Source organism: Balaenoptera acutorostrata, chromosome 1 (genome assembly GCF_949987535.1).
Source record: "Balaenoptera acutorostrata chromosome 1, mBalAcu1.1, whole genome shotgun sequence".
Lineage (NCBI taxonomy): Eukaryota > Metazoa > Chordata > Mammalia > Artiodactyla > Balaenopteridae > Balaenoptera > Balaenoptera acutorostrata.
In genome coordinates, this window is record NC_080064.1 from 97,973,561 (window position 1) to 97,995,919 (window position 22,359).

The 22,359-nt window shown below is 38.6% G+C and overlaps 1 protein-coding gene across 1 annotated transcript; it reads right to left on the reverse strand.

Annotated features, from left to right (window-relative positions):
- Window positions 1-535: 535 nt before the first annotated feature.
- Window positions 536-20,803, reverse strand: KCNA3 (potassium voltage-gated channel subfamily A member 3). The gene is made up of 2 exons (XM_007169627.2): window positions 17,449-20,803; window positions 536-6,200 (listed from the first exon to the last, which is right to left on the reverse strand). The coding sequence occupies exon 1, from the start codon at window positions 20,801-20,803 to the stop codon at window positions 19,061-19,063; it is 1,743 nt and encodes a 580-aa protein (XP_007169689.2). The 3' UTR covers window positions 536-6,200; window positions 17,449-19,060.
- Between the last annotated feature and the right edge of the window lie 1,556 nt (window positions 20,804-22,359).

Sequence of the window (22,359 nt, forward strand, 5' to 3'; positions counted from 1 at the left end):
ACATCCCCTCACAGTGTTTTGAACAGAGCAGTTTACACAATTGATGCTCAATACATATTTTTGGATGAAATGATGTACATTTGCTTTCTCACCATTTTCTCGTATAATTGATAGTATGAAGGCACAGACTTATTACATAACATTTTTTTTCTTCCTTGAGACTTTCCTGGGCCCTCAACAGTGTACAGTTGGGAGCAATAAAAGAAACCTAGGCAATGCTGGCATCCAAAAGACTTGCTAAGTGTAATGCACAGAAGTTTCACTATAGTCATGTGAGAGGACACAAAACAGTCTGTAGAACTGTCCAAATGTAGCTGACACTTGAGCTGTTGCCAATAGCTCAGCTTTGGTGTTTCCTCTTTTGCAAAGCAAACAAAGAAAGAAAAGAGAAGGAAAGGAAGGAAGAGAGAGAGGGAGGGAGGGAAGGAGGGAGGAAGAAAGGAAGGAAGGGAGGGAGGAAGAAGGATTTGGAGCTAATTATTAATATGAGTAACAGGATATTGTTTTTTGGTATTTTTATTGAATTCTGCACATAACATTTGCAATGAAAACACTTTAAATCCAATGACAAATTTATAAAAGGAATCAGAGGAAAATATCACATAATCAACTCACAGGTATTTACTGTTATTTACCTAACAGAAGGCCCAAAATTATTATGTCAAGAACATTACAGAACATGGCATAAGAGCTTATTTTAACTTTACATTAATATGTGATAAATCAACATAATTCAATGACAAAGGAAGACAAATATAGAAAAATACAAAATATGGTTTGATTTTACACTTTATTCAGAGTTCCATTATTTATTATGTCATTGTTTAAGAATGATTATTATTTCATTCCATACAAAATAATACTTGTTTGACATATCTGTCTGATGAAGAGAACTAAATTTAAGGTTACAAAATTTTAAATTCTGATATCCTATAGCTTATGTTCCATTTAATTGTTTACAGTAACACTGCATTGCTAGTCAGTAAAAGTAGAGAATGTATCACAGACTGTTGATTTACAAGGGAAAGCAATTACAGTGTCTCTCTGTTGTTTGAGAAAAGAATTAAAATGTAGTATTATGTCATGGATTAACACATGAATGTTCTCCATATTCAAACTGAGTGGTCATCAAATTTTAATTTTATCCAGGAAATTACTTAAGTGGATTTTTAAATATGTGTATCAACTTTACCACATATTTGAACTATGGCTAAATGTTAATAATCCTGTTATCTAATACTTGATACCAATTCTTTTTGAATAGTTACAGGAAATAATGAGTTTTCTCAAAATAAAGGCAGTTTTTCTACCCACTCCACATTCCCTGTCCTCCCCTAATCACAGGATACATGTGATGAAAAACAATAGGCTGAAAAATGGCTAATATGGTGGGTCTCACAGTATGTTTTCTTTGAATTAGAATGTTTGTGGTTTCTTGGGTTGATTATTGCTTCTTTCAACTGTTCAGAAATCAGTCATTGTGATGGACTTTTTAAAAAGGAAATTAGAAAGGAGACCAGTGGAGAAGATAATCTTTCAGTCTAGATTTTTGACATCATACGATTTAATGCCTGTGGTCAGAGTGTGGGGACTTAGTATGTTTTAGATGGAAAATGTTTGCTATCTACCTGAGGGAGGACTATATTTTGGAAGTATCTAAAAAGGTCTGACAATATCAGCAGCCATGCCTTGTAGCTTAGACCTGAAATTTCCCAATGTATCATTTAGAATTAAATTTTAGTCAAAGTTTTAAAGATCATGCCAGTGGTAGAAAAAAAATAACTTGACATAGAATGAAAAGTGTAAAGAACATGAGATTTAAGGTCATTTGCTGGCCATATGATCTTGGACAAGTCACGATCTTTCTAAATCTTGGTTGTTTAATCTGTAAACTTCAGATAGTATTATTACTTCATAAGGATATTTTAAGATTAAATGTTAATGATCTTTGCAAAGTATGAGATAATAAACAAATGCAAGACATCTCTGAAAAAACTGAAGTGTTGTAGTTGTATTTGTTATTCTGATATGTGCATACTTTCTATCTGCATAAGATTTCAAAAATGAATTCTAAAACATTTAGCATATTACACAGAAATACTACACACACTGTTTGCTTTCCCTCATATGCGTAGAAACTTTTTAACAGAAATTATATCATTTCAAAAATGGTCTATACAGTGTCCTTAATAGGATATTCCTATTTGGTTTATAATCATACACTTTCATGGCATTTAGGAAAAACAGTTTGACAGTTAGTTTTACGTAAACTAAATACTTAATCTCCCCACCCCAAACCTGGTATTAAGAGATCACACCATGGAAACAATTTACTGGAAGAGATACTACTATGTTTTGTTTTCATATGGTCAGTTCACAAATTGTTGTAAGATACACTATTAACACAGTATGCTAGGATCACCATTTAGCAAATTTCATCAACTTTAAAAAAAAATAGTTAAATTACTTCTTACAAAGATCACTAACACTAATACATTAAGAGACTTAATTACACCTAAAGTGAAAATTCAGATTCACATAACCAAAATTATCAGATTAAATGTTTTAATGAATTGCTCCACTAGTCAAAACATACATTTCCTATTATGATAGAGGCCTTAAAAACTGCCCCCTTTTCTGAATGGAAGGATATAAGATTATACTTCTGGACAGATAATCTCAGTATGACAAAATATTTCTGTATTATTCAAATGGACCATCATTTTAACAATTTCTGTAGTGTCCATATTTTAGCATCTTTCTATACTAATCTCTTTCTACCATAAACCAGCAACCAGAATATACTCTTCTTTTACAATGGGTATAATTACCTATGGGCATCTTACCTATGTTGTACAAAACCTATAACCTTTCGTTTTCCCAACTGTCCACTAAAGCCAAACAGAAGCGTTTGGGTTATCCCTGAATTTTGTTTCTCACTCCTGAGCAAAATTAATTACAATGTGGCTCTATCAAGTCTCTTTTGTATTCACAAAAATTTACAAAATTCTGTGAATATTATTTTAAGTCATAGCCATTGTTTCTGGGACCAAAAGGGTATTAACTTTTAAATGTGACAAAAATGCACCTTAAAATCAGCTACAGTTCACTGGGAAGCATAATATACTTAATTTTGATTTGCTAAGTGTTTATTCAACTACAACATTTTTAAAAAAGGTTCACTCGAACAGACATTTCATTTAGACAATTAACAACATTCAAAGATGAAATGATAAATCATAATAATTAAACCGTGGTCAAAATCAAAATATTTCCATGTTTTACATCTTGCTGAAGTCAATTAGCAAATATTGGAAACGTGAATGTTTGGATTTGCAGTCTGTTCAGTCACATGAGTAGAGATGTGGCATCTAAGTGACTGGAGGGGAGCGACATGGACATGTATATTACAACCATCTGAAAACAATATAGAATTTTCAAAGATGTAAAGAAACGTACAGATTACTAAAAGAAACTGGGGCTCAGTGACGTTAAAGGGACTTTCCTAGGGCACATGAGAGTTACTGGTAAAGCCAGCACGAGAGCACAGACACCTGCTCTACCAAACTGCGGCTTATGCGGAAATAATCAAGAGATCATAAGGCAAACACTCCTATCCCTCTAACCTTTTCCCACCTTCTCCTACTCCCAGGATTATAATGTTGAATATGATAAAGCTCTGTTATAGTTTTAGCATTTCATATATGATTTCAAATCACCTTAACATCAAATTAAATTAAAAAAAATAACCCCCCCTCCTTTTCAGGTAATACATTCATCTGTTTCCATTCCGCAGAGTGATTTTTTCTACTTTTTCATGATCCCATTTATAGACCAGTGACAATTCTCAGAGGAGAAAAAAAATCCCATATTCTCTCTCACAAGCAATTTGAAGAATGATATATTTATGACACTTTCAAGACTTAAATCTTATTTTAATTTATTCATTCCTTCAGAAATTCATAAAAAATCAGAGTACTTAAGTATGCTTCAAAGCCTTTTCAAATGCATATAATGAGAATTTGGGGGCTGGAAAGGGCTTTGGAGAGTAACCCAGAACATCCATTTTGCAATTAGGAAACTGAAGCCTAGCAGTGGTAAGTGACTTATCTAGGGTCCCACAGGCAGAAAGTGGGTAAGAATTCTGGTTTCCTGATATCTAGAATAATACTATTTTTACTACCCATTTGGTGAACCATATTTGATATGACAGTTTCTTCATCTGGTACCATTCTGTGCTTTTATTGCAAAGTCCAGATTTTGTCTTTATTTGAAACTGTAGGCTATAATAATAATGTGGATATGATATTAAACATACTATAATGCTTAAGGTTGTGTCATTGGTATTTTATAAAGGTAGCTCTTGTGTCTATTTTGGTAACACCTACTGATCCTTACTAAAACATCTGCATGTCTAAGACCTCCTATTAGGACAGTTGTTTGGTTTGTTTCAATCATCCCAATAGCTGATGTGACCAGGCTGTGATTATCAGTTATGAGTATTAAGGTGGCTGGAAATGGACTATTCTCTGGGCCAGTGTCTCTACTACACAGGCTAACACAGAACAAAAACACTGTGGTGGCTATATTTTCACTTTAATCACAAATTATCCAGATTGGAGGTTCACATAGCTCAAATCTGAGACATTTGTCATATTTTTAATTTCATTTTTTCCTAGAGTGATCTGGTCTCAAAGTTTTGGCCAGAGAACTTACCAGCAGATTGTGCAAAATCCATTGTAGACGTTGCCTCAAAGAAAGTTACCCAGATTGTATCTCCTGTCTGTTTCGCTGCTAGTAGGTATAAGATTGTTTCAGTTACTGATAACAGTGAAATTCATCACCTGCATTTCCTTCTACAGGACATCAAAAAGTGTTATAATTTTGGCTTTCCTACAACAATATTTTGATAGTAATTGAAATTCTACAAGTACTCGTATTATAACTTAGCATTGTTATGCATTTAAATAGCAGGAGATTGGAGTTTTACACATTTGTTCAGGTATATTTTGAAAATGAAATATGGAAATGAAAAGTCTTCTTTATATTAAATGTTCACAGTTTAACTTTCCATAAGGCTTATTAAATAATATGCAAATAGCTACCATTCTGCTGAAATGTCACAGTAAATACATTAATAATGGCACAGAAGTGAAATGTCCCCAAATGGGAAATCATTTTCATGATCTCCTAAATCTCTTTTACAAATAAAACTTTGCTTTTCTTTTTAACTGAAAAAAGTTCTATTTCTAAAAGAATATAAAAATAGAAAATGAGGCAAGAAACCTTTTACAGATACAATTTTTAAAGAAATTCTTAAAACATTAGATGAAATATTATATATATCTTTAAGAATGTGCTTTGTCTCACCACACCAAACATCGCATGAAAACTAAATTAAATGAGTATATTATATATGAACTGTTGAAAGGTATAACTAAATGTTAAAATTTTAGTTAAGATAGACAACTTAAACATATAAGTACTACTATATTTTTTAAAGCTAAGCTCAGCTAAAACCTACCTACAAGACTAATTTGCAAATCTATCATTTTGAATCAAAAAATAAAAGAATGTTTAATCAAGCAAGGCACATTTCTTTTAGGCAAGTCTGTCTTTAATACCATTCATCTGGGCACAGTATAGACTTCGCTTATTTACGTATAAATGGGCTAATTTATGTATGAGAGGCTTTGGTACAAAACACACTTTCACAAATAAAGTTGCACATAACTCAGAACAGAGAAGATAACATTAATATACATCATGATTAAACATAGTCCAGTAATTAAATGAAAGAAGAAAACAGTGTAATTAGTTGCCTTGTTAGAAACAAACATTTAGGTTTTCTTTATTAGCAGTACTGATTAGTTTTTGGATGATTAAATATCATCAAAATGTCAAAAGGTTGAAATGATACTTTAATATTTTTAATGTTCTTCTTTATTTATTGGTCAATATCTTTTATATTGCACACAATTTGAACAGAATCCTCCAGGTTCAGAGCTGTTTCTCGTATATGAAGCATTTCTTAGAGACATGTTATTTAACGTCAGCTGAAACAAAAGTATGTGCTGGCAGACAGATCACCGTCCATCAGCAATATAACCAACACTGTATTCTTGATCTAAGCAATTTAAAAAGAGCATCCTACTGGTCAGTGCAGCTCTACTGTTCTTTATGTGGGGCTCTTCAGGTATCTGTTGGACAGAGTAAACACAATAATTTACTGTATATTTAGTTTTTAAAAAATTGTAGACTTTAGGTCAATATTAAATATTCTACTCATTACACTTTTCCAAACTTTATTTTTTTTTACTGTTACCTTGAGAAGTTTGAGCAACTTAATTTTCTAAATGCATTAACCACATATTGAGTGCTTTTAATTGATAAGTCAGAAACAGTTTCAGAGTATGCTGAAATTATGAACTTTTTCCCCTTATTAATAATGAGCTCCAAATGTAGTCTAAACCATTGTGATTGTTTTTGGAATAGGAAAATTTATCTTCATCTTTAGAACCATCTGAAAGTTACTGAGTGTCTACTGATTTTTAGAAAAATACATGTATCAATTTTCTCAGTGTATTTTCAAGGTGTTGTTTCTTTTCTGGCTGTACTTCCCACTGTGGTAATCTAAGATGAGAACTCCTTTGAAGTGAATAGAAATCCCATGCTCAGATAAGTGTTATGGAGAGGAAAAAAAAAGGAGAGAGAGAAACAGTCTCAAAATGAGTATTTTGACAATCATGTTCTAGGTACTACAGATGTAGTACCTAGAACTACAGATAATCTGTAATGACAGATTATCCTGTCATTACAAATAACTTTCAAATCTATTGATCCTTTAAAATATGAACTCTGTACAGTTATATACCACTTTAGGGAATAAAAAATTAAGATAACAATAACCACTTTACCAAGGTCTGTGGAGAACCAAGAAATAAAAGTTCAAGTGTATTGCTTTCCTCTCCCCAACTACAAAAAAATCATCTGGAAATAAGGATAATAAAGTGTTTCTTAAAAGTAGCATAAAGCAGCACATCTGTCTTGTTCACTGCTACATTCAGAATATAGAATGCTGTCTGGCACACAGTAGACACTTTATATGCTCAGTGAATGAATAAATCCCTATTATTTTGTACAGTGTCTACACATAGGAGCTACTCAGTAAACATATGTTGAATGAATGAATGGATATATAAAAATTAGGTTTATGTACTCTAGAGATTTACTAATTGTGATACTTATACATACAAAAACAGAAAATCCTACACCCAGCTTCAGGTTTCAATATGTGAATATAATCCATCATAATACATAGAGCAGACTGTTTCCCATATATACTCCTGGTCTTAGCAGGTGTCTCAAAACCAGTTGTAAATGCCTAATGATGGCCATCTGGAATTTGAGTGTGCTTTTCATGCAAGAATCATTCACTCACTAAACTACATGGTGTATACGTACTATTCTGGGAAATTATCTAGTGAAAAGTCTTCCTTTTTGGCCTGGATTATACTTGCTCATCCTTCATGAAAGAAGTAACTTCTTCTTAACCCTGGTCTTTAGTCAAAAAGCAAGAGTACATTCTTGCATCATAGTACACTTAATGTTCATTATGAAAGTTTTAAAATTACAGTAGTCTACTAGCTATTGATGACAACTAATTATAAGAATTCACAAGTAACATGAATGATATGATAACCTTTTTATTTCCTCAGTGCCTAGCTTCTGCTCAATGCTACTGCAGCTTTGGTTACCTTGAGATGGTTCTATTAAGCTATTCTTTTCTTGATGCACCTTTTTTATATAAGGGGCTGGGGCTTTCTTTAACTTCATGTGTCAATACCTGCTTCAAGGCTCTTGGGATTATTAAGTCTGCTACAGCTTGGCATCCTAATAGACTGTAGGTGTGGAGGGAGTTGCAATTCAACAGAAACAAAACAAAAAACAAAAGTGATATTTAGATGGTAATCATATTATTTATATTAGTGGCTAAGAAATGCATTGAAGGGCTTAGAAAAATGAACATTGATTTAAGTATCGAAATTACAGAAGAGAGAAAGGAAGTATAATGGTGACATAATTGAAGATATCAATATTTGACCAATAAATATTCTAACATATAAAGCAAGAAAAAAGGATAAGAATAGTCAAATTTCAATAGCTATCAAGTCTGTGAAAAAGTAATTGATACCTCTACCCAGGTCTAAATGAAAGAGGTACAGATACCCAGGTTACCTGTTAGCCTCGCTAACTCGTGTCTGATGAGGAAAAAGCTGAAGTCATTCTGTAATGCGGGGTTATGGGAACTTTGTCCTCGTGTGTCTATACTTTGACATCTACTAAATAACTTGCAGTTGGCTGCACGTCAACAACTTCTACAAATTCTACCAGCTAAATGGTCATGAATTAGCCCCAAGGACTAGAAAGAGTTCTTGCTAAATTATGTATAATTCTCTGATTGTCCTCTTGGAAATTATGTACTCTTGGGGAGCAGAAAAAGTTTAAACTCACGCAGTAATTAAAACTGGTAATGTGCCAAGATGTGAGCTTTGTCAAAAATCTGAAAGTCATGCAAAAATGAGCTGTGAGGTGTAAGCAATACTACTTTAAGCAGTATTTAGGTCTACTAAAAATAAATCTCCTCAATTCACATAGCTATAAATTTATAGTAATATATTTATAATTTAGTAATTTATAGTAATATAATTTATAGCAATATAAATTGACCTTTCAAAATGAGTTAAAATGTTTGCAGGTAAAAAGTTTACAGAATCGAGGTATAAGGCAACTCAGACACAGTTCTTACTTGGAGAAATTACTTCTATCTATGGTTTTTAATCGCTTACTACATTTTGAAATCTCACATATAGTCACTCTTGTTTAACTGATTTTAATTACAATTTCTTATAAAAGTAATAGATTAGTGAATTCCTCAAATACACATTGCTCTTCCTCAAATACACCAGGTATTTTGTTTTGTCCTGTAGTCTTACCTGAGGTAAATATAAAATGTAATGGCATGTGAGGCTGCCTCTTAAATATCTAATACCTTGGCTATACCAGGTTACAATAGAATATCCGGAAAAACCCATATTGAGTTAAATAATAAAAGTAAACAATGTTACAATTCTTTACCCAAAACCAGAAAACAAAAAAAAAAATAAATGAAAATTATTCATTTTCAATTCTCTAGTCTGTGTCATTTCCTTAAAAAGTCCTAACAATGTGTCCTCAGAAGACAGACATGATCTCTGTCCTATGTGGCCTTAATTGTACAAAGTGATAGAAGATGAAAGAGTTTCTAAGTTCTACTGGTCTACAGATGTAATCTCAAGCATATGCAGACATGCATTAGCTTTGATTAATTTGGTGACGTATCTGGTAAGGAAATTGTGCCACTGCATGTGCAGAGGCAACACCCAGGTGAATCTCTGGTCTGGTCTGCCTGAGAAATCCAGGGAAAGGAGAAACTTCAGAAGTGGTGTGGGGAAAGTTCCTCGCTATTCACATCAGGAGAATCCCCATTTCCTACAGCAGAAGAAAGTGCATTTGTTATCATATTGCCTAAAATCATGGCAATATCTGCAGTACTCATTTATATCAATGTTTTAATTAGTTTCAGTAATTCCATATTACACTTTGGCTTTTCAAGGCTGCTAGGAATCTCCCAATACCAACATACGCTACTGGACTGCCTCTCACCTTCCATCTTATTTTATTTAGAAGCAGCTTAAGTTTTACCATTATAACAGTCATTCTAAGAATCCACCCTTATTTCTCATGGATGGATCTTCTTTCATACATGAACAAATCACTTTTTAAAATAGCCGATTTTTGTGATCCTACCACATAACTTGACAACTACATGAAAAATTAGGTTATATTGTAAAAGAAATAATTTTATCCAGTAAGGCCTTATGTACGGTAATATAATTCTTAAACGTGATTCATTGATGAGATCTCTAATAATTTATTCAATCAGCTTCCATAGCCCTGAAGACCCCATGGGTGTTTAAGGACCCACTATTAACTGAAACCAAGACTGAACTTACAGGGAAGTTTCTTAGAATGTCTGCTAGATAGGTAAGTTCCTGGGTATATTACTTGCTTGTTCTGATTTTTGCTGTCTGTACTACTTGGGTCAATCAGTCAACAAGTATATACTGAATATCATTTATAAACGGCATTCTATTAGCTATTAGGTAGGAAACACCGTCTCTGTGAGGCATTCTGACTTCCAGATACCCTTGGCGATTAGGAGTGACATCACATATAATGTTATATTTAACACGCCCCTGCTGGAGCATGTTTTGCCAAATGGAAGCCTTCTCCAGTTAGCCAATTACGAGGAATTTTATCCAAAAGAGCATGGTGAGGAGTACAAGCCTCACAGTGGTAAAATGAAGCATAGATACACAACACGAAAATTTTGTTTGTAGTTTAAAAACGCTCAAACTGGAATGCTATATTCCCTTCTTCTCATCACTCCCTCAAATAAATACTCATTAAGCACTAACCTTATTCCAGGTAATAGTCCAGGCCTTGGAGGATACAGTACCAAAGAACAGACAAAAATCTTTGTTCTCATGGAAGAGAAGGGAAGACAACAATAAACAAAGTAAGTGAAATGTCTAATATTTTAGAGGAGAAAATAGATCAGAGGAAGGTATAGGGAGTCCTGTGGAGGTGACAATTTTAAACAGAGCAGCCAGGAGAGGCTCCACCGAGACAGTGACACCTAAGGAGGTGAAAGAACGAGCCGTGCAGAGAGCAGATGCTACAGCCTTCCAGGCAGGAGAACAAGAAGTACAGAGACCTGAATAGAGCACGCCTGGTGTATTTGAGTAAGAGCAAGGAGGCCAGTGCAGCTGCAGTTAAGGATGAACCTGAAGAGGAATCAGAAATACGGTCAGAAGGGTAACGGGGGCTAGATGAGGTAGGGCCTTGTAGGCCACTGTAAGGTCTTTAGTTTATACTCTGTGTGAAACGGGGAGCCAAATGGGGGTTTTGCCGCAAAGAAGTAACATGATCTGACAAGTGTTTTAAAAGGAATATTCTGGTCGCTAGGTTGAGAATAGACTCAGGCAGGGGAAAGGATAGGAGGCAGGGGGCCAGTCAGGAGGGTAGAAAATCATCTGTAAAAATCCAGATGAGAGATAACGATGGCTTGGATGGTAGCAGAAGTGGTAAGACTCTGGAAACATTTAAAAAGTGGAGCCAACAGGATTTGCAAACAGATTGGATAAGGGGTGTAAGAGAAAGAGAGAAAGACAATTCGAAGGATTTTAGCTTGAGTAACTGGAAAATTGAAGTTGCCAGTAACTGAGATGGGGAAGAAGTCAGGAGTCATGGGCCTGATGGCGGGGGGTGGGGGAGGAGAAGGAAGCTCAGTTTGGGCTATATTAAGTTGGAGATAGACATTAGCTGTGCAAGTGGAGATGTCAAGTAGACAGTCAGAAATTCAATCCGGAGTTCGGGAGAGGGGTCCAAGTGGGAGATATAAATTTACATATAGATCATCTAAAGCTATGAGAATAAGACTGAATGCAGAAAGAAAAGAGGTCTAAGGACTAAGTGATGGAGCATGGGGTTCTCCAACATGAAGACCCGGGAGAGATGAGGAAGAACCAGTAAAACAGTTTGAGAAGGAAAGGTCAGAGAGGTAGGAAGAAAATCCAGAGTGTGGTATCCTGGAAGTTAAATGAAAAATTTCTTCCCAGAAGTGGGAATGTATTCTACAGTGCCAAATGCTTCTGATAGGTCAAATGAAATGATTATTGAGAAATGGCCCTGGGTATAGCTATAGGAGGTCACCACTGACCCTGAAAAGTACACTTTTGGTGAAGTGGTAGGGGTGAAAGCCTGAACAGATTCCAGAGAGAATGGGAAGGGATTCAACGGTGAACAAAGAGAGATACAGTCCCCACTCTCACAGAGGAAACAGACATTAATTATACAACACAAGTTAATGTAAAATTACAGCTATGTCAAGATAACATACTATATTGAACTCATTCTAAGATATACTTTTTTAGATTTGAGCATCTATGAAATTAGGATGTACCTTAAAATCACTGGTACTTTCCCATATAATTGGCAGTTTTTCTTTGTTTTTAAAGGCATATAAAATAATGGTGGTTCTAATAATCAAAAGCACTTAAATTTGCTGAAATATACCATAATAGAGGAATTGATTAAACCAGAGTCATGAGAGATATCTTGGAGGAAGTACTGAAGTAAAAATAGAAGTGAATGAGATGAGGAGAGGAGGAAGGGGCCAGTAGTGGGAACATTTGCAAAGATCCCCATTCTTAAAAAGGGAGCTTATTCTGTAACTGGAAGAAGATCAGGTTGCTGGAGTACAGCAGAATGAGGGAAGGAGCACAGGTATAGGATACGGCTAGACATGAGGGCTGAGCCAGATCCTATGGGGCCATGAAGGCTATGTTAGGCCTTTGGGTCTCTATCCTAATAGACTCAAAGAACAGGAAAAGACCTTGAAAGAATTTTAAGCAGCGGCAGGTGATATAATCAGATTGAGTCTCAAAAAGATCATTCTGGCTAGCAGGTGGAGAAAGGGTCAGGTTGGCCACAGGAAATGTGCGAAGGCCAGTTAAGAGACCTTCACACTTATCCAGCATAGAGGTGATAGGAGTGTGGACCCTGGTAGTGGTAGTGATCTAGAAAAGTGGATTCTTTTTAGATATATTTAGGAGGTGAAATGACAAAACTCAGTGATAGACTGAATGTATTTACTACTTTTTGAATCTAATACATATTACTACATTGATAGATACAATAAAACTGCCTTTTAAGCAAGGCTTTAAACAATAAAAATGATTTGCAAATGTTTATGCTGCACATATGAATGAAAGCAAATATTCTGGAAATTCACTAATTTTCAGAAAAAGCATTAGACTCTTTAGATCTACAGACAACAAGTAAATACATCTTAGGATAGGGAATAACTTATGAAGAGGTGAAGTGTGTGTGTGCGTGTGTGTGTGTGTGTGTGTGTGTGTGTGTGTGTGTAATAAATTAACCCCACTGGCTTCTCTTCCAAATTAAATTAAAGGCTTTAATTTAAGGAACATGTTTAAATGCAAAAAAATAAGAACCTTAGGATTCTTAAAGAAAAAGAGTTTAAAATAAACTTAATGGAAAACAAGTGAAACAGCAGTGCTGACTGACCAATAACGTAGGCACAACGCTGATTTTCATTCTAAGGAGTTGGTGGGGAACTCCACAGAGATTCCCCAGAGCCTTTGTGCTCTCAAGGGAGGGGTGAGGGTGAGGGTGAGGTTGGGGGCTCATCGGAAGCGAAAAAGCTCCTCTCCATTCCCTATCACCATGCTGGGGGCTATGATCCCTGGATCTGCAAAGTCAGAGCCCTGCATGCACAGGTTTATTCCTAACATTCTTCACATAGGATGAAACATGATTTTTTGTTCATTTAAATGTTATCTTACTAACAATCAGAATCCCAGGATCTACTTTTCAAGCGAGAGTTCCTATTCTGCACTATTTAGATTGTAACAATAATAAAATGGCTCCCAAGAAAATGAGGAAGCCTCTTTTCCAGATCTCTTCTTTAATGCATTTGATGGTTTAATGGTGCAAAATCTGAAATGTAAGAAAAAACACATCCAGTACCAAAAAAAAGAAAAAAAGAGAGAGAAAAAACATGAAAATGTTTTTTTGTAATGTTTTTTCTTTACAATGTCAAAGACAAAATTAGTTCATAGCATCACTGAAAACAAAGACAAATATTTGAAAACTTTCTAACCTGTCTGAATAATTTAAAGATACTATTATCCTGTATACTCTGTGGCAATGGCCATTTGCTGGCAGGAGGTTGGGGGCTGAGTAACAATGGTAAGGTTTGGGTTCTGCATGGCTTCCCTTCTTCCTGTCTTCTCTGATTTGCCTTCTCTCAAAGATTATCAACCACTTTCAGCAGGTTATAAAAAACAAGTGATTTCATTTATGTATAAAATTACTAAACAAAATGTAGGAAATTAGTAGTATAAAAGCAATAGTTTTATCCTCCTTAGTTTAAAAGGCCAAATACAAAACAGAAAGAAGAAACCCCGCCCTAAAATGCAATCCCTCAATATCCTCCTCCCCATTCTTATGCTGCTCACCTCTATCTCACAGTGTTTCTGTAAGTCTTCAGACTCAGGGGCACATGTGTTTCTTTGCATTTCTTAGTGGGAGGGGCTATCACTTCTATTCACAGCTGAGAGGTGGGAAGAACTTGTAACTACTGTAGAAAATGTTGACATTTTAAATGTATAGAGAAGTCAGTAAATTACAGTTATGGTTCTCAAAGGAATAGACTATTGGTATATATTATATATATTGGATTTATATATGATCAGCAAAGCAATTACTTGAGTATGTTATATACCAAAGAGGTAAACAATAAGTTTTATGTATATGAACCACAGCTTTCAATTTCTTCATACTGTGTATTTAAAATTTCAATCCCAAAATTTTATTTCAAAGTTGAGAAATAACTGATATAACACTCCTCTCATGTGTAGCCATTTGTGATTATGTCACCTTAGTTGGTGGGTATTTAAATTTGCTATAATATCAGTTTAAAACAATACATAAGAAATAAAACAATAGCAATGTTATTGTTTTTATCTCTGGATTCACCAGCTATAGGGTATATACATTTTCCCAGGGTTTTGACAGATGTGCATTGATCCAATCACACCTCCTCCCATGAATCTCTTGTACACACAGACACACGTATACCTTTCAACATCCAAGACAAGCAATTGAGCTCAGTGAAGTCTGTGGTTTGACAAAGCTAAGTAGCATGTGTAAACTTAGTCTCATTAGCATTCTGCTCTAAGCCCAATTCACTACCCATTTTCATCTTCTAAATGCCTTAGGACATTAGGGAAGGGGCTACAACTATTATGTGGGTCACAATTATATTCTATTTTTTTTTTAAGCACAGTTGCTCTTAAAGATTCATGGAGTGGTTAGGTAAGGCAATAATGTCACAAATTTCAATGAAATGGCAACCTCCTTCTGCTTTCCATGCTTTTGTTCTAAGTAATTTCCCCCTTCTTAATAAGGGAGAGTCAAAATGTTTATACTATTTTCTGGCATGGTTCTTCAGTAACCTAAGCAAAGTATGAGAAGATGGAAAAATAATAGTCTGCATAATATCAATACTATCATCTCTTGTAGATTAAAACACATGAAAATAGGAAATTAATCTTAAAACTGAAAAATATCCATTGTCCTAGCAGGTATCACTACCAAGAGTAATTATACTTTCTGAGTACTATAATATTAAATCCAGATAAATCAATCGTGTAAGAAAATAATATTTTGTTACTAGAAAAGTCAGTCTCTTCATCTGATTTAAATACCATATTTGGTCCCTATGGTTAAAAATATCTGACGGTTAAAAAAGGGTTAATTTTTCAGTATGCTGAATGAATTACGTTTCTGGAAATATGTTCTTTACATGAATTCATTAATTAGTAACATGGGCTGAAGTCAAACCTAAAAGCATAAGAAATTTATTTTCTCAATCTCTTTCAAGTCACTCAATAAAGGGAACGTGGGTTTTTGGGCCACAATGACCTAGCTTTAAATCATGCTGGATCTCTTGCTAGCTGTGAAGTCTTAGGGAAATCACTTAGCTTTAACCATCTATTTTTTACCCTCCTAAGATGGGGTTAATACCACTTACCTTGCTGAGTTGAGAGGTGTCCTGGACATGATTGACCCTTAACAAATCGTAATTATTATTGTTATTATAGAAAGTAAATAGGAAGACACTGATTACTGATGTATTTCATGCCATTCACAAGGCTTGATATTAATTATACAATGCCTGTAATGATCACAATCATAATGTAATCTCTTAGCAAATAATGTAATGTAATCTCTTGGCAAAATCTCTGATGCAATATACCTGCATTAATATTTACCCTATGAGGGTAACACAACAACCCTATGAGGTACTATTTATTATCCTCATTTTACAAATAAGGAAACTGAAGCACAGAGAGATTAAGTAATTTGCTCAAGGTCATACAGTATTCAAACCCTAGCAATATGACTGCAGAACTAATGCTTTAAATCACTTCATTAAAAGCCTGAAAATAACACTAATGTAAGATAATAGCCATTCACTCATCAAATGTATTGAATACAAACAAGGTGCTACATTTGGTGCTCGGCACTAGAATCCAAAACTTTGTCAAGACCTGTACAGAACCTATAACCTTCAAGGAGCTTACAATATGGCGACCAGAAGGAATAATACTACCTCAAAGTTATGACTCAAAAGTCATATTTTTCTGGGTTAAAAATAAGTCTCCTTTGTATTACTGTTATTTAAAAACCATACAATTCCAAAAATTATAGCACAACCATAATTTACTTATAGAACTAATCAGGGTTTCTACATCTTCTGAATAACTGTGAATAAAACTGCTACTGCACTTTGTTCATCTTTATGCTATCATCTTTTAAGAACAGATAAAAAATTATTCTTATGTAATTACTAGAGTGTATCTACATATCACCACTAAAATGGGTCCTAAAACAATTTCTGGTCATTAAGGATACCAAAAGTTTGGTCAAAAGGTGGATCAATGTTACAGGCTCAAACAAATAGCAAAGGGAACTAGATAAAGGAGTTCTATTTCGAAGACCATATATAAGAACAATGACTCTATGACCAGGTACACAGATTTCCTGCTTCTGTTTTTTGGGTTTTTTTTGGTCTTTTCCTCCTCTTCCCCCTCATATAGTCATAATCATTATTTTTCACTCTCTCAAATGCACAAATAATAAAGTAAGTAGGCTTCTGACTACTTGGAAAATGTTTTATGAGCTTTAAAAATAGTGTTACTCTAGGATAAAATAGTCAAACCTATCAAACCAAAAAGCAATTGTGGGTAATGTATAATTTATACTTTATATAATGTATATTCAATAAAATGAATATGTTAAAATAAAATGTTACCCTTATTGCAATTTTAACCATCTTTGTTTTGAAGAACTGTACAACTGCACACTACTAAATAATTATGTAAATGAAATCAGACCAATAATCTAACAGCAGGTCTGCCTTTTATCCTTTTTGCAGGGGAAACAGGTTGTTCAGAAGCCAAGGAGGTTAGTAAAAGGAATGGAATCATTTTCAGCTCAGTTTGGGTGAAGGTTATTCTGAAGAGAAATGACTTTTTTACCACTTTTTTGCAATAAACAATGGAAACCAAAGAATAGTTGGCAACCTGGACATCAAACAGAAAAGGTGTTATAAATGATCTTTAAAAGGCACCTAGCATATAATGAATATAAAACTATTGATTTTGCAAGTTAGCACAAATCTAGATATGAATGGCATCCCCCTGGTTCCCTGTGGAAAAAGAGAGTGTTCTCAGTAGCTCCCACAGTGCTCACCTGATGCTGTCTTCTGGCCATCCCTGGCACATGGCTGAAACTTGCAAGTACTTCCCCAAGGTTTGGTTACTTCCTGTTCCTCCTTCTTATTGATTGTCTGCAATTCCCTCAGTTAAAAGCGTGCATCCTTTATATTTTTCAAGTATATTTAGTTTTTCAAGGGCTGTGATGGCGACACTGTTGTTGTGGGATCTGGATAATGTTTTTAAAGAGGAAGTCTGAAGGTCCCTTGTAGTAAGGTTTCAGGTATATTGATTGAATCTTTCACTTGCTTATGTGCAGAACACTTTGATATCTGCTTTTTAACTTCATTTGTTGGCTTGAAACTTCTTGGGAAAAGAAAACAGTAGAGAAGCATCTTTTAAAATGATTGCCTAATTACTGGCATTTCATTCAAATCATGGCTTATTGTTGTGTATATTTAACATTCCAATGACGATATTTTCCTTTTCAATTCAGTCAATATGGGATGACATCAGTGATTTTCTGTAGTAAAAATATGCATTTTGTGATTCATCTCACCACTTTGGATTCTAAGACTTTACTTGTGCGGTTTATTCAAACAGTGGTTTTCCTTGTGAAATCATGTAAGTAGGAACCATCTGGAAAGGTTACTGTGGAAACAGCAGGGGCTAGGGGGTGGGGCTAGAGAGCAAGAGATGCCATGACAACCTTTTTCGGGTTTCCCGGGAAACATGTGTTGCTATGGGAACTGCATCAGTCAGGTCCGAATTAGTAACTTCTGCTGGAAGAAGTGTCTGCCACTTTAATCTTCTTGTGATACTGCAGAAGCTTATCTCCCAGATGCATTAGGAAATTTTTTTGTTTCTCTCAGCAGCACTGAAAACATCTGTTTCTAGACTTTGATAGATGTTAGCAGGAATGCATACAGAATTTCACAGGAATCTCTTAGCCTAATACTTTCGAAATGCTTAACAAGCCCCAAAGAGTTAAACTAATTAGTCAGATCAGGACATCTTGGGCATTTCCCTTAGTTCAAAGTTGTAGAGATCCTTAAAATTCCGGGAGGGGGGCTTCCAAATAGAAATTCCAGTTGAAAACAAATAAACTTACGGTGGGTTTACAAGTCATTGTTCTAAATAGACTTTTCATCCACATATCCACAGTGTTGGCAATTGAACTAAATATTCAATAATGTTGACGGGTCTATCAAACCGAAGCATCCTTTAAGTATGTGCCTGCTTTACTTAGTAAAGAAACAGCTGCCTTTCGATTCTGAGGTTAGACAGTTACTCCGTTCTTTAGTTTCATTTCCTTCCAGGATGTACAGTTTTTTTGTTTGGTTTTCTTTTTTTGTCTTTTTTTTTTTACAGAGCATGTGCTAAAAACCAAGTTTAAAGTAAGTTTGTTGTTCGAAATATTAAGAGAGGGAGAGAAAAAAAAAGGAGAGCTGAGAGAATGCAGCCCACTTGCAAAACAGACACCTGTTTCAGTATGAAGCAGTAGGGAGAGGGAGAATGAAGTGTGCTTTCCACTTCTTCATGTCCTTTCCTTGATGAATGGTCTGGAAATGTATAAAACAAGGGCATACACAGACCAAGGGGGCACGTTCTACACAATACTGGGCACAGCATGTCACTTGTTTCATATATTAAACATCGGTAAATATCTTTTTGATGTTGACACAGGAGTTGGGATTATTGTTCGTGGTGCAGGTGGCCGTGGAATTGCCCGTTTTGAAGGGGGTCTGGGGGAAAGCGCTATGGTTCATACCCCCCTCTTCGATCACCATATACTCCGACTTACTTAGAGTCGAGTTACTCCTCGCTTTCCGGAGCTCCTCGGCTGAAGGGGAGAGGTGCTGGCAACTTCCCACGTGCAAGTACTGGGCTTGCTCTTCCCCTTCTGTCTCCCGGTGGTAGAAGTAATTGAAGTTGGAAACAATCACAGGGACTGGCAAAGCAATGGTCAAGACACCAGCGATGGCACAGAGTGACCCCACAATCTTGCCCCCTATGGTCACTGGGTGCATGTCACCGTAACCTACTGTCGTCATGGTTACCACAGCCCACCAGAAGGCATCAGGGATACTGCTAAAACCTGAAGTGGGGTCGTCTGCCTCCGCAAAATAGACTGCGCTGGAGAAAAGGATGACCCCAATAAAGAGGAAGAAGATGAGCAGCCCCAACTCCCGCATGGAAGCCTTCAGCGTCTGCCCCAGGATCTGCAGCCCCTTGGAGTGGCGGGAGAGCTTGAAGATGCGGAAGACCCTCACCAGGCGGATGACCCTCAGGATGGCCAGGGACATGGCTTGCTGTCCATTGCCTTGTCGCTCAGCCAGCTCGGTGCCCAGAGTGATGAAATAAGGGATGATGGCCACAATGTCTATCAGGTTCATGATATTTCGCGAGAAGGTGGCTTTGCTGGGGCAAGCGAAGAACCGCACCAGCAGCTCAAAGGAGAACCAGATGATGCACAGAGTCTCCACCACGAAGAAGGGATCCGAGAAGCTGGAGGCTCCCGCGGGGGCCCCCGACGTGCTGTTGCTGGCCGTCTCGAACAGCTCCTGCGAAGGCGAGGCGGTGTAGTACTTCTCATCGCGGAACTCGGGCAGCGTCTCCAGGCAGAAGATGACGATGGAGATGAGGATGACGAGCACGGACACGATGGCGATGCCCCGGGCCGGCCCGGAGCTCTCCGGGTACTCGAAGAGCAGCCACACCTGGCGCTGGAAATCTCGGCGGGGCAGGGGCCGCTCCTCCTCCCGCAGGAAGCCCTCGTCCTCGCGGAACTTCTCCATGGCCTCCTCGCCCAGCTGGTAGAAGCGGATCTCCTCGGAGAAGATGTCGATGGGCACATTGACCGGCCGGCGGATTCGGCCCCCGGACTGATAGTAGTAGAGGATGGCGTCGAAGCTGGGCCGGTTGCGGTCGAAGAAGTACTCATTGCGGAGCGGGTCGAAGTACCTCATGCGCCGCTTGGGGTCGCCCAGCAGAGTCTCCGGGAACTGGCAGAGGGTCTTGAGCTGCGTCTCGAAGCGCAGCCCCGAGATGTTGATGACCACGCGCTCCCCGCAGCAGTCCTGCTCGCCGGCGGCGGGCAGCGCGGGCGGCAGCGGCTCGTAGCGGTCGCAGCCGCCGCCGCCACCGCAGCCGCCCTGAGGCGGGTCCCCGCCGCCGTCGGTCGCCTCCGGCTCCAGCAGGTGGTCCCCGGCCACCACCGTCATGTCCGGCGGCAGCTCGGGGCCCGCGGCGGGCTCTGCGTAGCCGGGGTTCACCAGCGTGTGGGCGCCGCCGCCGCCGCCGCCGCTCGCGGGGTGCTGCGGCGGGTGGGCGCGGTGGCGGGCGGAGGGCGGCGGCGGCGGCGAGCGCAGGAGGCTGAGGTGCTCGTCCATGCGGCGGGGAACAGGCGGCGGCGCGGGGCCGGCTCGCTCCTCCTCGCGCTCCCCGCCCCTTCGCCGCCTCCGCCTCCCGCCGAGCCCGCCGCCTGTTGCTGTTGCTGTCGCTGCCGCGAGGCTCGGTCTGGGTCTGGCGCTGTCCGCCGGGCTCCTCCAAAGAGACGCCTCCTCAGCCCTCCTCCTCCCTCCCCCGCGGGGCGCGCGCCCGCCCCTCCGCGTCCCCTCCGGATTCCGGCCCACCGCGCGGGCGCGCGCCCCGCTCCCCGGGAGCCGCCCGGCCCAGCTCTTCCCCGCCGCCCTCCGCGTCCCTCTGGGTCACCCGAACGCCCACATTTTGCACTTCGGCGTCCCCACGGAGCCCTCGCCCAGCCCAGGCGGCCCCCCGAGGCTTCCCGATTGGCCCTGGGCCGCACCGCAGCCGGCGGGCGCCGGCCTTCTCGCCCCGCAAGATCCACCTGGGCCCCCCGGGGAGGCGGGCTCCGCAGAGCCGAGGTGGCCAAAGGCGGGGGCGGGCTAGGAGGGAGGATGGGGGCTTGCTCTGGGGCCGCCGCGGTGTCGATGCAGGGAGTGGCAGGCCAGGTGGGCGCCCTGGGCAAGAGGCAAGCGGGGTGCCTGCATCCTGAGCCCACTCGAGGGTGAAAGACCTGCAGGCCGGGAGGGCTGTAGATAATTTCGCTCCTGTTTGGATGAGAAGCCCAGCGGAGTACTGTTTGGATGAGAAGCCCAGCGGAGTAATGGGTACTGAGGAGTTTCGCACCCGGAGTCTGAAGAAAATGGTCATTAAAGACGTTCAGGGACTTCACTTCTGCAGTGGATAGTTCACACTACCTTTCGCAGCTGCGATTTCAGCCATCAGGAAGAATCAAGGACCCAGTTTCTGGTTAGGTTTGGCGAGGGAAGCCTGGCCTTTTCAGTACAGTGAGTTTCCTATCGGTGCAAAAATAAGAGGAAAATGCAAAAGGAAATTCACATCTCAAATCCGTGGTGGGAGGGACGAGAGCCAGACCCGTACCTAGACCGTGCCTGATGTTCCACCTCTGGCCTTGCCGTAGGGAATTTGTCACGCTCTAGTTGTTAAACTGGGAGAACAGTCATTCCGCAACTTGTATCTCTGTTGCTTGATTTTGGCTTGGAGATAATAACTAACAATTGTCCCCTTTGAACCTAAACTATTTCTTTAAATTGTTGTGGGCACCCTGAACACAATTTCTGTTTCCAAACGTTTTAGCAACTCCAATTTAGAGTCAACCCTAGGCTTAAAAATGTGTTTTCGATGGTATCATTCAAATCATTTACAAAAGAGGAACTGTTGTGTAGACAATTCCCTCACCCTTCATACCTTAGCTGACAATTTGACTTGAAGTAATAGTGATTTGTGGTCACTGCTTTCCATACCACTCTCAACTGTGAGGTTCTCTAGGGCAGAGCCAGATCTTATCCAATTTATATTCCTAACAACTACCAAAGTGCCTGATCAATAGTAGGAACTCAGTATACGTTTGTTGAATTGAATTCCCCAACAAGTGATGCTTTGTATTTCTATCTGCTCTGGA

Bases quoted from the DNA above. Each gene is read 5' to 3' on its own strand.
- KCNA3 (XM_007169627.2), bottom strand. From the start codon at position 20,803: ATGGACGAGCACCTCAGCCTCCTGCGCTCGCCGCCGCCGCCGCCCTCC.